This window comes from Cydia amplana, chromosome 25, assembly GCF_948474715.1.
Source record: "Cydia amplana chromosome 25, ilCydAmpl1.1, whole genome shotgun sequence".
NCBI classification, from domain to species: domain Eukaryota; kingdom Metazoa; phylum Arthropoda; class Insecta; order Lepidoptera; family Tortricidae; genus Cydia; species Cydia amplana.
The window spans coordinates 1,495,663-1,511,971 of NC_086093.1; the positions used below are offsets into that span (position 1 = coordinate 1,495,663).

Sequence of the window (16,309 nt, forward strand, 5' to 3'; positions counted from 1 at the left end):
TATTGGTACCGTACATGATATTATACATGACCATCTTAATATGTCAAAAGTAAGTGCAAGATGGGTTCCGCGAATGCTGACTCGGCTTCAAAAAGACATGCGTGTAGCTTGTTGTTCCGATTTTATTGACCTGTGCGGTGAAAATCCTGATGAGGTGCTGCAAAGAATAGTTACTGGAGATGAAACCTGGGTTCATCATTATGACCCAGAGAGTAAACAAGAGTCCATGCAGTGGCACATTAAGGGTTCAGCTCATCCCAAGAAGTTCAAGGTCATCCCTTCAGCTGGTAAGGTCATGGCCACGATATTTTGGGATTGTGAAGGAGTATTACTAATCGATTATAAAGAAAAAGGTGTAAATATCACAGGACAGTACTACGCTAACATTCTACGTCAATTAAAGGATGTAATTAAAGAAAAGAGGCGAGGAAAGTTAACCAAAGGTATTCTGCTTCTGCATGACAACGCCCCCGTCCATACTGCTCATATTGCCAAGGCAGCTATTGTTGAATGTGGGTTTAAAACTGTTACTCACCCACCGTATAGTCCGGACTTAGCCCCCAGCGACTTCTTTTTGCTCCCCAATCTTAAAAAGGATCTGCGTGGAAATAAATTTTCTGACGATGAAGCATTGAAGGCGGCAGTGGAGGAGCATTTTTACACGAAAGATAAAAAAGATTTTTACGAGGGATTAAAAAAAATAATTGATCGATCTTTTAAGTGTATGAACATAGGGGGGGAGTATATTGAAAAATAAAAATATCAAACTTTTCGTACTTGTTTGTTTTCATTCTCATACCGAGAATATTTTGAACACCCCTCGTACGATAATCTTACATACTTAATTGTGTTCTATATCAGGTGCTGATAATTACCCGATGGGGGGCCACTCCAACCGGCCTTAACCATCATAACTAACTTAACTAAGCATTTAAAGCGGGTTAGGCGTAACAGGGCGTTAAGTGGTCCTCTACACTTTTTTTTCAAATTTGGGATTTTTTATGTTATTTCTACTCTGAATCACGAGCTCTTTCTATCCTAATAGGAGAAAAACAGTGTCCTACGGTTTTTATTTCCATTCCGTCACCATTTTTCATAGACTTTGTATGGCGGTCAGTGCCGGATTAAGATATTTTGGTGCCCTGAGCATTTTTAGACAATGGTGCCCCCTCTCCCTAGGGTCATCAAGATTACATTGAATTTTCTTGGTAAATTGAGTGACGGTCATTTTCAATCCGTCACATCATTTTATCACGGAAATTGACAGAGTGCTGCAGCAGTAACTTTGCAACAGGAATGCTGCTGCAGTCGCCATCCGAATGTCACCCCTCTCAAAAGTCAAAGTTGGCTGCACTACATAGTATAAATTCCCGCTGTCTGTCTGTCCCTATGTATGCTTAGATCTTTAAAACTACGCAACGGATTTTGATGGAGGGAGACAAGAGGAAGGTTTATGTATATTTGTTAACTCGTGCGAATCCGGGGCGGGTCGCTAGTAACCTTTAAAATGATATTGAAAATGCGAGCGTAGCGAGCGCGAAATTTTTTCGATAAAAAAAAACGCAATTGTACATTTTTAGGGCCACCCCACATCTGGCGTCTTTCGAGCGTCGGCGTCGGTGAGCGCTATGGAAAATGACGTCGCTGCGCAGTTGCGTCGACGTCGCGTCGAGCAGGGCCATAGAGTTGTAGACGCCGACGAGACGCCGACGCTCGAAAGACGCTAGATGTGGGGTGGCCCTAATAAAATTGACAAAGTGTTATAAGGGGCCCCGCGAAAGCAAAAAACTAAAAGCATCCTATCAATCTGCGCTTTCGAGTGATGCCAAAGAGCGAGCAATAGGAGAATCGTGATTACATAGATTATAGATTCGTTTTCAAGCCACTCTTTTGCAGTTCGGCGTTATGTCTTATGCTAGGCCTTCCACCTCACGCCAAAGTCGATTTTCTGCCTCAATTACACTTGGGCTTGATCCAAATCCAAGCTTTCCTCTCTAGCAGCTGGGCTTTCTGCCGGTCGCAGGATCGCAGCCATGCAGCAACTCGGCCTGGTCAACAAATCTGGCGTGCAAGAGAGCAAAATTCGCTATATAATCGGTAATCTATGTCGAAAAAATCAGCTGGCCGCAAGCCCGACGGCAAGATCTTTTGGCCATGAGCTTGAGGGCCTCCGTGTATGGTCAAATCAAATGCCTACGATGAAGACGTTCTTACCTGCTCTCACTCTCTACTCCTACGACCCTTCGTTATTAGATGGGTACTTCTACCTTCTACACGTACGTATAAAAGTTTCATATTGTAGGTACATAGGTACTCCACTAAGACTGCAATGCTAATGCAGCCTGTGCGTTTTTTTGCCTACGTTTTTGGTGCCCCCCTAGACGTGGTGCCCTAAGCACGTGTTTGTTTTGCTTATTGGTTAATCCGGCACTGATGGCGGTCGCGGAATGGAAAGATCGAAAAATGTATGGAAATTTTGGGACACTTTTTTTCTCCTATTAGGATAGAAAGAGCTCGTGATTCTGAGTAGAAATAACATAAAAAATCCCAAATTTGAAAAAAAAGTGTAGGGGACAACTTAAAAAAAACGCCCAACAACACGTAGGTACAGTTTTTAAGAGTTAAGTGTCAAGTAATACCTATAAATAGAAAAAAACAGAGGGGCTACCGCGAACCACGTTCGACGTGTTGCCTCTCTGTCGCACGTGTAAATTCGTACGTAAGTGTGACAGGGAGGTAGCATTTCGAACGTGGTTCGCGGTAGGCCCTCAGCAATGTAATTAAGGGATAAACTGTGAAACAAAAGTACCAATAAGTATGTTTAACTTTTCAGAGTTCATTCGTTCGCGTTGCAATTTGGCCATCCGAAAATTCCTTTTTTCAAATACCATGTCAATATCAGTGGCAAACAAGCATACGGCCCGCCTGATGCCTCACCAGTCACCGTAGCCTATATGGACGCCTTTTCTGAAGGATAGGCAAAAACCAAAAACTATTTCACGTGTTGCTACCGACTGTACATTCAATCAAATACTATTAAAGTTGAAGGTACATTACAAATAATATTTTTACAGAATCTGTGTGTATTGTATATACGAGTACTTACATACTTACAGTTAAGCAGAAAACACTGTCCAAATCCTATTTAAAATGTAAGTAATAAGGCGTGGTTTCAAATTATTCCAGTGATGTGCCTATTTATATATTTTTTCATTTCTCATGCTCTGAAAGAGAGTCATTGTTGTTCTAAAAAGTGTGCAGAAAAGGATTCTATACGTTTCTGCACTAGAGCATTTTACGTTCCAAGCACGAATACGTTCGTCGTTCGTGTACGATTTAGTTACGTTCCAAGTATTTAGAGCAAAAACATGTTTTGTCTCTTTCTCCTGTGGATTCTCTTTAATAAGTTGGCTGCCATCAATGATCAAAATCTCACTTAAATTTCAATTGGGCGTAGGTCCAATACTGTAGGTGTAGTATGGTGGGCAGCCAACGTGTTAAATTTTGGCCATTAAACGTCGTTGAAAGTTTAAAGAGAGTCGCCCTAAAGAAAGGGACCGGACATGATCCTGCCGGTAAACATAATACTTATTAAATCTTTCGCGTGAGCTCTTCAGAGAGCTTGGCAAGCGCCTCAGGTCAGGGAGAAGGGGAATAACCCCCGTCATGGCTTGTCCAACTGGTCTCCGTCGCCATACAGCGGGGTAACGCTGCTAGTGTGATGGGGACCTTTGGACGTGGCATGGTCATGCCCCCTCCACACTCATGAGCGAATCGCGGCGCGAAGCCGCGAACGCGAGTGTGGAGTCGATTTTCGCTGACAGTGAAATCGACTCCACACTCGTATTCAGGGCTTCGCCCGCGATTCACGCGCATAGTCTGGAGGGGGCTTCAGAGCGGGTTTTAGTCATTTTTTGTTTAGTTTAGTAGTTAGAAGAATTTGAAAATAAAAGCATATAAGTCTATGAATGTCATATTTACGCACCTCAAAAGACCTCGCGCGCGAGTTCCAGTGGAAACAATAGTGTACTTATACGTTTATTGGCTCGTCTCTTTCAGCAGAATGGCGCCTAAAAGAAGAAAAACAAAAAGGAATAAACTCACCACAAAATTGACTTGTCTATCACGTGCGAAATCTTTTATGGCGTCCATTTTTTCCGCTAGAACTTATGTGAAGTTCTGTCGGGAGACAACGTTACATGGATTGAAGCATACTGTTTCCGAGCAATTTCACTGGGTGGAGAGGTAACTGAATTTTTTATATTATTTTCTTGGAAACCATATTGACGGACACGGGAATTTAAGTGACAGACGTAATATTCTCTTTGAGTGACAGTTTTGGTTTAGGTTTTTCAAAGAGGCCAGTTTTATTCGGTCTTTTTTAAGGTTTCTCATAGTCTAAGAAATCTAGAGTTAGATCAAGATAAGTCTACAACGATTTTGATAGCACACGCAGTGCAAGTGTTATTTCTACGTCATTTGTGACGTTTAAAATAACATTTGCACTGCGTGTGCTATCAAAATGTTGCAGACTTATCTTGGTCTAAAAAAATAACTAGTCTCGACAGAATTGTCAATACTTCTAGAGTCTAGGTATGCTAATTCTAATGTAATAATAACTTACGTATTCACGGTAGATCCTCACAGTTATTGAGTTATTATTACTATAGAGAACCCATACTAATTGTCGCATTCGCAACCTGTACCACGCGACCAAAACGTCGTAAGCGCCGTTAAATTCATGGCGCTTACGCGTTTAGGTCGCGAGATTCACGTTCCGCTTCTATGGTTTGATGCCAAAATGGCAGCAACTCATGGCGCAAAATGCTGGTTTCTGTGCCGGTTCTATACGTTCTTATCTTATCTTATTATTTTCGGGGGCCCTTACGGATACACTTCGACCCATAGGGATCTTTTGTGCAATTACCCCCTGGAGAAGATCCGTCAGCTACTCAAGAGCTTTTCCCACCATATCCATGTGTCGGATGATGGAGCTCATGGGTAGCGTTTTAAAGTCCTTTGGTTCCAGATATCCTGCTCCAAAGTCCTTCATTCTTTGTCTGGCTAGGGCGTGACATTCACACATTAAGTGTTTCACTGTCTCTTCCTCTTCGCCACACATACGACAATCGGTGTTGTCAGAATGTCCCATCTTGGTCAGAATTCCCTTGACCCCGTAATGGCCAGTGAACACCCCCGTTATGATTTGGAGTTGTCTTTTGCTAAGTTTCCAAAGCTTTTTGCTCCAGCCGGAGTCTACTCCTTGCATGAAGAGCTTTGCATGCTTTAGACCCGTCAGACTGTTCCATTCTTCCTGATGTTTGGTCTTGGCATGGTCTTTAATAGCCGTTGTGATGGTTCCCTGTGAGAGCCCCACGAATGGTTCCGGACCTATAAAGTTACTTTCAGATCCGGTTCTGGCAAGTTCATCTGCATTTTCATTGCCTATGAATCCCTCGTGCCCTGGGATCCATACCAGTTGCACTCTGTTTTGCCTTCCAAGCTGGTTCAGAGCTTGGACGCCATTATATACCAGTCTAGAGTCCACTCTGTGCGATTCAAGCGCTTTGAGTGCCGCCTGACTGTCGCTGAGTATATAGATATTCTTCCCTTGGGTTTGCCTAACTATATTCTCATGCACGCAGGCAATTATAGCGAAAGTCTCAGCTTGGAAGACAGTGGCGTAATTGCCCATGCTTATACTACTACTAAAGTCATTTGCATAAATGCCTGCTCCCGTACCAGATTCTGTCTTAGACCCATCTGTGTACCATATGATGTCGTTTTCATCAGGGATTGGTGCTTCAAGACCTTCGGTCCATTCTGCCCTTGTTGGAATTTTAACGTTAAAATTCTTATGGATTCTATACGTTAGTAATATGGGGCATTATCTATGAAAAGGGACCTTATTGTCGATGGCGCTTACGCCGCACGGCATTGTATTTATATCGGAGCATCGTTAATAATGGCGTAAGCGCAATCGATAATCATCATCTTCCTCGCGTTGTCCCGGCATTTTTGCCACGGCTCATGGGAGCGGGTCCGCTTGGCAACTAATCCCAGTAACTGGCGTGGGCACTAGTTTTTACGAAAGCGACTGCCATCTGACCTTCCAACCCAGAGGGTAAACTAGGCCCGTATTGGGATTTGTCCGGTTTCCTCACGATGTTTTCCTTCACCGAAAAGCGACTGGTAAATATCAAATGATATTTCGTACATAAGTTCCGAAAAACTCATTGGTACGAGCCGGGGTTCGAACCCGCGACCTCCGGATTGCAAGTCGCACGCTCTTACCGCTAACGCAATCGATAATGAGGTCCCTTTTCATAGATAACGTCGCATATTAGTTCAATGCTCTGTTTATCTATATCTACTATATATTTTCCAGGCTGTTATGGTTCATCGTGACGTGCGCGGCGTTTCTCGGTGCGGTGTACTGCGCGCTTCGGCAGCTGTCGAGATACAACTCCGAGCCGGTGACAGCCTGTCTATTACGTCATTTCAAATTAGGGGGAAGGGGGTCTGGACATCGGATGATGGTAGCATGACGTAGGAGGAAACGGGGTCATTCGAAGCATGATTTTTGGATGATTTTAGGGACGGGGGGGGCGTCAAAAATCGTCAAAAATAGATGACGTAATTTATGAACAGCCCCTAGGCTACGGTGACTGCTTACCATCAGGGGGACCGTATGCCTGTTTGCCTGATATAAAAAAAACTTAAGAGGTTTTAAGGTTATTTTTATGTAAACAGGTGGTGGTGTCCCTGCGACGTGATTATCGCAGCTGGTGGACGGCATTTCCAGCTGTCACAGCCTGCTTTCTGGACCGAGTGCAGCGGGCGAAGGCGCAGGACACCATCCAGATGTACGTGTAACGTTGCAGGTGTTCCAGCTGTAGATGTTTCCAGCTGGTACAGCCTGCTTTCTGGATCAAGTACAGTGGGGGAAACGCAGGATACTATCCAGATGTACGTATAACGTTGCAGGTGTTCCAGCTGTTGACATTTCCAGGCGTTACAGCCTGCTTTCTGGATCGAGTGCAGCGGGCGAAGGCGCCAGGATAGGTACTATCCAGATATTCCAGATGTAAGTACGTATAACGTTACAGGTGTTCCAGCTGCTACAGCCTGCTTTCTGGATCGAGTACAGTGGGCGAAGGCTCAACCGGCCTAGCCAAGGTGACAATCGCTATCGCTTCGACAACGAAACGCTTTGTGTCTCTTTATCACTCTTCCATATTAGTGCGACAGTGACAGTTGCGTTTCGATCGCTACGCATAACGCAGCGTAAGCGATTGGCATCTTGGCTACACGGCCAGGAGACCATACGAATGTTATTAGGTTAGAAACTTACGTTAAACCGTAAGTATGCTTGTTTGCCACCGATGTGGTATAAAAAAAAAGTTAGTCTTCGGAAAGAGAAGAGTCGTGGAATGTATTGGGTCAATTTGGGTCCCATACATTCTACGACTCTTCTCTGTCCGCACATACACTACATATTATTCCGCGAGCTTACAAAATAGGTGTAACTCCCGAAAATTTGTATTTTATACAATCATGATAGCCAAGGTGACAATCGCTATCGTTCGCCATCGAATCGCTTTGTGTCTCTCTATCACTCTTCTGCGACAGTGACAGTTGCGTTTCGATCGCTACGAAGTGTAAGCGATTGGCATGTTGGCTACGCGGCCAGTTCTCTCGAGTACTGTGTTTCGGCAACGAAGCTTGCTGAGTTTCCTAAAGATCGGTTTTCCTAGGATAGCGGTGCCGTCATATAGCGGCCGTCTCCATACTAAATAATACGAAATATTTTGTCAATTAAGAGAGAGAAACTGGGCCGGATTTGTCCGGCTGACTCTGAATACCATGTTAAAAAAATAACTAAATAATACGGCTAAATATGGATGTCGTAGTATTTGTATGGAGACGGCCGCTATATGACGGCACCGCTATCGGAGGAAACCAAAGCTTAAGTGAGGTACGAGATTGAAATGCTTTCTGAATATGTGAATTATTATTACGCTGCACAAACTTCTTCAATGATATATAACTATGTAGTACGCGCTTATCATTTTAGCCTATTCCATGAATGTTACAGAGAGGCAAAGCCAAAATTAAAAATATGTATCTGATTTATGAACGTAACTCCTACGTTGAACGGTTCCCGCGCTGTCAACTGTCAATGTCATTGTGTTTATTCATGTTAGCCTAGACCATTAGGGCTTAATAAAATATAACTTTTTTAATAGGAAATAATAGTAAATATATAATAAATATGTGAAAAAATAAAATATTAGTGTACGACAGTCCGACCAATTACAAAATTGGAAGAAAATACAAGAAGATTGAAGAAGAAAATGCTACTTTCGCGACCAAGGTCAAAGGCGGCGTCGTTTCGTGGATAGCATGACTATCCACCCGGACATGTTGCATATCAAAATAAGAATCTAGCAGCATCATCATCTCCATCTCCGCCAGCGGCGTAGAGAAAAAAGCGATTTTCGCGTGGCGTATAAAAAGCAATCTGTGCCCTCCTCGCTCGCCAGCGACCGAATGTACATATCTAAAATTCCGAAAGAAAATAAACGCAAGGTAAGAAATATTTGTTCATGATTTTCGACGTTTGTGCTAACCTGTGCATTCTGGATTTTTTGGAACACTATTCTAGCTAGGTGTATATCTGTCCGCTAACTGCACATGGTGACTGAGCTGTGCACTGCATTCTGGAGCACTATTCTAGGTGCATCTGTCTGCTAACTGCACACGGTGGTTGTGCTGTGCACTGTGCATTCTGGAGCACTATTCTAGGTGCATCTGTCTGCTAACCGCACACGGTGGTTGTGCTGTGCACTGTGCATTCTGGAGCACTATTCTAGGTGCATCTGTCTGCTACCTGCACACGGTGGTTGTGCTGTGCACTGTGCATTCTGGGCCACTATTATAGGTGTGTCTGTCTGCTAACTGCACATGGTGACTGAGCTGTGCACTGCATTCTGGAGCACTATTCTAGGTGCATCTGTTTGCAAAATAGCTATACTAAGCTTTTTGGAGTACTAACCTAGGTATCTCTGATGATATTTGGACTTGGCTTTCACATACTAATACTAGGTGCATTCAATGCCAGTATCTTTGGGGCATTGTGGTGTTGTCACTTATTCCTTACTAACAGCACTGAGATATGGCTCATATCCTACCTGCCAATGGCAGTGGAAGGCCACAAGTCTTGCTAGAACTGGGTTTTGTAGACTAGACACGGCTCTTAACCCCATGAGTTAATCAATGTGGTATGCAAAATTAGGCCGTCTCTTGGTATGTACTATGACTTCAAGTAGGTGAATTAAAACATTTATTCTTATTTCAGCAAGCAAGGAATTAAGCGAGTAAATCTTGACATCATGGGACGGAGGCACCAGAAATTTGGATATGGAAAAATCCTAATAGGACAACCTCGTTGTTTGTTTTCAGATGTACAATTAAGAACATTACAAAACCAGTATGACCCAAACAAGATTATGCAAAATAATCTGCGCTGTAAAAATTTTATTGGTGCTCTATTGGTGAGATGCTTGTCAGTAAGGAACAAGGCTAAGTATTTGTTTGCTAACTGTGATGATTTAGCTCTCAATCAATTTTGTGCTGAAACCGGCTATGACAAGCTGGTGTCGCTTTTAAGTGACTGACCGTCTTTTGTGTGATTATCATCACTGAGAATCTTCGCTAAGGCAGTGGTCCTTTAAATACTAAAGCACAATAAATGGCATTAGAGATTTTTTATTTTATTTTTAAACATGCTGTCGACAAGTGATATTATAAGAAAATCTAGCAGAAAAACGAATGGCTTACGGCCCGGTACTTCAACTTCAAGGGCTCAATTATCAATCATATTTTCCAATGTATGTTTTGCTGTTACTTGTATTTGTTTCATATAATAAAGTATTCATTTAACATTACAACATACAAAAACCCTGGTCAAAAGCAGCGATAAAGAAGCGGAGCAACACTTTCCTCTCTGCAGTCACAATGTGGTCGCACTCAAGTGACATTACAACAGCCTGTGTTCATTTAGAACAAATTCTCAAAAGCTGTGGTTTATTTAAATACACTTCTTTAATTGCAGTGACATCATATTCAATATTTACAAGGATTTTGTCATACAAAATTAAATTTTTGTCAGTGCCAATACCGAAGGTTACAATTCCGAAATATGATCAATTCTGTGAAATTGATAGTCAAATACTAGAAAACTATGTGACTGTGATATATACTGTGTGTATATGCCTATGATGTTCTTATAAAATAATGTACACTTTATACAGTTTAATATTGACTTTAATATTTTCTCTACCAAATCCTAAGAGAAATAAATACAGATACCTATATATTTAAGAAGTCAATTTATTGCAACTAAGCAGTTTAACCCGTCAACTCCCAGGTGTGACGTCACCCATAAGCGTTCTGGCTCAAATCTGAGCCGTGGGATCTGACAGGTTGTCAACAGGGAATTGGAACTGTTATGAAACTAATGAAGTAATGACAACATAAGTCCAATTATTAGACTATTAGACTAGGTGTCGATATGTGTCAGACCTTTCATGAAGTGTCTAAGATCTAGAGGTCACATAATGAGCAATTGTTTAGATTATATATCTATTGTTGAAGCTCATTATTATAAATGTTTTTTATACTATGTAGGTGCATACATATACAAAATACACTTAATTAGTCTTGATACCATTACCTATATGCAGCTATAATCAAATGAAACTAGCTCCTTAGTACTTACCTCAGAAAGCTGGGTAATACTAGAATTATTTCTTTAGCCGATAAGGACAAATACAAACTTAAACAACAGATAAAGTCCTTTATATATTGGTCGCATTGTTATTAGTTTTAATGAACTTTGCTCATATAAATGGGTTGTTGTACCTATAGCTACAAGTTTGGCCAATGAATATGGTTATGTGTGTATTTAAAGAGCTGAATAGATAAAAGTACCTATACTGAATTTCGTATATTGATGGCTAATTAAAATAAAGGGTTATAAATATATATTTTTTGCAGATATTTAATTACTTACAGTAACACTTACACCCGTGTGGAAATTATTAAATGAGCCTAATAGAATGCATTAGGTACATTAATTTTGTTCAGGTTATGGTGGTCTTGTTTATGTTTAAAGACCCTCTTTTCCGGTTTACCACACTGAGATACATCTGAGAGAAGACAACACAGCTATCGCAATTATTTATAAACCGGTGAAATGAAATACAGTATTTTTATGTCTAGGAACATTAGCAGTGGTGTGAAAAGAGACATTACAATATTCTACTTAAATGCTATATGTGCTTCAAGTGTCATAAGCTGATTGAGAGAAAATAATGTAAGATTTCAGATTTAACGAAAATTAAATTTGAAATTTCTTACAACATTTTGGAAATCCATATACCTACCGAGTTATTGGATATTATACAAATATCCTGGTGAAGTAACCCAGATGTTTTTTCTACATAAGTACTTAGATGCTTTTGCAAAAAATATTTTATCTATGTTTTCCTTCCAACTGAAACGAAATCTAAGGTATTAAAATTTAGGAAAAGTAGAAGGCATCAAGGCACGGTCATTGTAACTACTCAGTTTACGAAATATTTATATGCATACCTATGTACTTACATATAATTGTATAGATTTGCGCCCCAGCTCTCATATATAAAAGCATATTTTATTAACTGGTTTCAAGTTTCAACAGCGTTTTATCCTGGTTACCCTAGTGTTATCCAGGAAGTGCCATCAGCCATCACTGAAGGAGAAGAGGAAGAGGAGAAAGGAGTACAGTACAGTGTAATCCCTTGCGCCCTACACCGTCAAGCACACACACACACACACACACTTGAAATACTGGTGTATGTTATGTAAAAATAATTACATTAATTATTTTATGGCATCTGTTTCAGAAGTGCTTGCCGTTTTAATAGCATTACTTATGTAATGAGGGAGCTAGGTATAGATGTGTAAATAATTGTAAATCTGCTCTTGTGCTTTTATTGGAGAATAGGCTCTCCTCAAATGATAGAATTGAACACTTTATGAAGAACGTTTTTTCGATTACACAAAACTCAACCTTAAAGTGTGACCTAGTACCCTTAATCGGTCTTAAATTATTGATTAACAATGTCACCAACTAATGAAAATTATTCATTACAGTATTAAGAAAAAGTAAGAAATTACTTTATCACTTTTATTAGCTGTTGTGATTGTACACAACGTGCAAAACCCTGTCCTTGATAAAACATCAAACTTTACTGTTATTCTGATTGATAAATTTCAGCAACCCATGCTATCCATAGCATTATTTTTTTCAGGGAAAACACTAATTTTAAATTGAATGAGGTGTAAAACATTGATTACCTATATATAAATAATGAACAATAATATTCGTGATGGTAGTTATTAACTTGTTAGTGATTATTTATTGCCCTCAAAATCATGAAAAAATCACTTCCCAAACGATTTGTAGAGGGATTAAGTCAATTCTTAAAAGATTTATTTTTATTTTCACCACCTATTTAACCTGTTATGTGTTGGTGTCAACCGTAAATCGTTTAGGAGTTAATATTAGTGGAAGAAAAACATCAAGGTGGAGTGATTCTTGTACTTAATGATATTTCTCAATTTCATAATCATGGTTCCATCCAATAATTTTGGTAAATCCTTACTATGATAAATGAGAAAATAAGTGTTACTTAAAGGTGTAACCAGCAACACACTGCCAAGAGTTGCTTATACTTAGTTGTTGTATTCGCCAATAATTGCATCTCATGCTATCCTTTGATTTCTTTGATATTCCTATAATAATTAAGTTTTTATGTGGTATTTGGTGGTATAAATGAAAATACTTACCTATTACTAAATAAGGATCAAATTATTTTTGTTTCAACTATCTATATACTATACGATAGACAGTTTGATGAAATGATATCACTAGATCTCTAAATAATGTTGTAAACTAAATATACATACCTACCTATATTTTGGAAATAGTTACAGATAACTAAAAAGGTACCCAATTTAAAATGAAATAATAAATCATTGTTAATCAACGATTTCATTGTTATAATACAAAGCCAAAACAAACTTTGAATACTTATCTCTAAACATCTACATAGTTATATATCATTGAAGAAGTTTGTGCAGCGTAATAATAATTGGAAATTAAACGAACTTACCTGTAAGTGAAGTTCATTTCAATTATATTAGCTGCACAAACTTCGAAATGATAACCCATCCCACCCAGTACCCACGTTGTCCTGAGACAACCAGGGATTCGTGTACCTATAATCCCTGTCAAAGTTATGGTAATATTGGCTTTGCTGAATTGGGGGCCAAGTTGTTCCATCTATTGGCATATTCACTGCCAGCGTGAGCTACAAGCATAGCGGATACTATATGTTTTTTCCGCTTTGTAGCGATAAGTACCTAAGAATAGAGAACCCTAGCGGGCTACTGGCAGTGAAAGTGTTATGTCTTGGCTTGTTACTCTAAACTAAATGACATTGACAGTTGACAGCGCGGGAACCGTTCAACGTAGGAGTTACGTTCATAAATCAGATACATATTTTTAATTTTGGCTTTGCCTCTCTGTAACATTCATGGAATAGGCTAAAATGATAAGCGCGTACTACATAGTTATATATCATTTCGAAGTTTGTGCAGCTAATATAATTGAAATGAACTTCACTTACAGGTAAGTTCGTTTAATTTCCAATTATGTCACTATTGTATACAATACTTTTTGTACGAGTCATCTAAAATACTTTTTTTACTATAAAACCTAAATAATTAATTAATGAAAATTGGTACAACAAAAATGTAGTACAAAAGAAATCAACACGCGACCATTGTTGCCCGTTTAAGGGGCCCGCAGATTATGGTTGACTGTAGTCAATTCATTTAGATTATTATTACGCTGCACAAACTTCTTCAATGATAATTTTAACTTGTAGTACGTGCTTTATCATGTAGCCTGTTCCATGAATGTTACAGAGAGGCAAAGCCAAAATTAAAAATATGTATCTGATTTATGAACATAACTCCTACGTTGAACGATTCCCGCGCTGTCAACTGTCAATGTCATTGTGTTTATTCATGTTAGCCTAGACCATTAGGGCTTAATAAAATATAACTTTTTTAACAGGAAATAATAGTAAATATATAATAAATATGTGAAAAAATAAAATATTAGTGTACGACAGTCCGACCAATTACAAAATTGGAAGAAAATACAAGAAGACTGAAGAAGAAAATGCTACTTTCGCGACCAAGGTCAAAGGCGGCGTCGTTTCGTGGATAGCATGACTATCCACCCGGACATGTTGCATATCAAAATAAGAATCTAGCAGGGCATGGACGTAGGTACCTACTTTTTATTTTAGGTCTGCATCATCATCTCCATCTCCGCCAGCGGCGTAGAGAAAAAAGCGATTTTCGCGTGGCGTATAAAAAGCAATCTGTGCCCTCCTCGCTCGCCAGCGACCGAATGTTTAATACGTATCTAAAATTCCGAAAGGGAAATAAACGCAAAGTAGGAAATACAGTGGACCCAGTATCAAGTGCTTATTTGTTCATGATTTTCGACGTTTGTGCTACTTGTGCATTCTGGATTTTTTGGAACACTATTCTAGCTAGGTGTATATCTGTCCGCTAACTGCACATGGTGACTGAGCTGTGCACTGCATTCTGGAGCACTATTCTAGGTGCGTCTGTCTGCTAACTGCACACGGTGGTTGTGCTGTGCACTGTGCATTCTGGAGCACTATTCTAGGTGCATCTGTCTGCTAACCGCACACGGTGGTTGCGCTGTGCACTGTGCATTCTGGAGCACTATTCTAGGTGCCTCTGTCTGCTAACTGCACACGGTGGTTGTGCTGTGCACTGTGCATTCTGGGCCACTATTATAGGTGTGTCTGTCTGCTAACTGCACATGGTGACTGAGCTATGCACTGCAATCTGGAGCACTATTCTAGGTGCATCTGTTTGTAAAATGGCTATACTAAGCTTTTTGGAGTACTAACCTAGGTATCTCTGATGATATTTGAACTTGGCAATCTTTCACATACTAATACTAGGTGTGTTCAATGCCAGTATATTTGGGACATTGTGGTGTTGTCACTTATTCCTTACTAACAGCACTGAGATATGGCTCATATCCTACCTGCCAATGGCAGTGGACTTAAGGCCACAAGTCTTGCTAGAACTGGGTTTTGTGGCCCCATGAGTTAATCAATGTGGTATGCCAAATTAGGCCGTCTCTTGATATGTACTCATCTTCAAGTAGGTGAATTAAAATATTTATTCTTATTTCAGCAAGCAAGGAATTAAGCGAGTAAATCTTGACATCGTGAGACGGAGGCACCAGAAATCTGGATATGGAAAAATCCTAATAAGACAACCTCGTTGTTTGTTTTTTCAGATGTATAATTAAGAACATTACAAAACCAGTATGACCCAAACAAGATTATGCAAAAATAATCTGCGCTGTAAAATTTTATTGGCAGCGACTTGAACTGCGGCTGGTGAGATGCTTGTCAGTAATGAATAAGGCTAAGTATTTGTTTGCTAACTGTGATGATTTAGCTCTCAATCAATTTTGTGCTGCAACCGGCTGTCGCTTTTAAGTGACTGACTTTCATTTGTGTGACTGTCATCGCTGAGAATCTTCGCTAAGGCAGTGGTCCTTTAAATACTATTAAAGCACAATAAATGGCATTAGAGATTTCTTTAAAACATGCTGTCGACAAGTGATATTATAAGAAAATCTAACAGAAAAACTAATAGCTTACGGCCCGGTACTTCAACTTCAAGGGCTCGATTATCAATCATATTTTCCAATGTATGTTTTGCTGTTACTATTTGTTTCATATAATAAAGTGTTCATTTAACATTACAACATACAAAAAACCCTGGTCAAAAGCAGCGATAAGGAAGCGGAGCAACACTTTCCTCTCTGCAGTCACAATGTGGTCGCACTCAAGTGACATTACAACAGCCTGTGTTCATTTAGAACAAATTCTCAAAAGCTGTGGTTTATTTAAATACACTTCTTTAATTGCAGTGACATCATATTTACAAGGATTCTGTCATACAAAATTAAATTTTGTCTGTGCTAATACCTAGAGGTATTCCGAAATATGATCAATTCTGTAAAATTGATAGTCAAATACTAGAAAACTATGTGACTGTGATATATACTGTGTGTATATGCCTATGATGTCCTTATAAAATAATGTACACTTTATACAGTTTAATATTGACT

General features: G+C 39.7%; 1 protein-coding gene across 1 annotated transcript in view; it reads left to right on the forward strand.

Moving 5' to 3' along the window:
• Nucleotides 1-4,051: 4,051 nt before the first annotated feature.
• Nucleotides 4,052-16,309, forward strand: part of LOC134659559 (uncharacterized) — a 41,934-nt gene continuing 29,676 nt past the window's right edge. Inside the window, exons 1-3 of the mRNA XM_063515226.1 lie at nt 4,052-4,245; nt 6,389-6,476; nt 6,754-6,866. Of these exons, the coding sequence (XP_063371296.1) occupies nt 4,064-4,245; nt 6,389-6,476; nt 6,754-6,866 (383 nt within the window). The 5' untranslated portion in view covers nt 4,052-4,063. The remainder of the gene's footprint in view (nt 4,246-6,388; nt 6,477-6,753; nt 6,867-16,309) is intronic.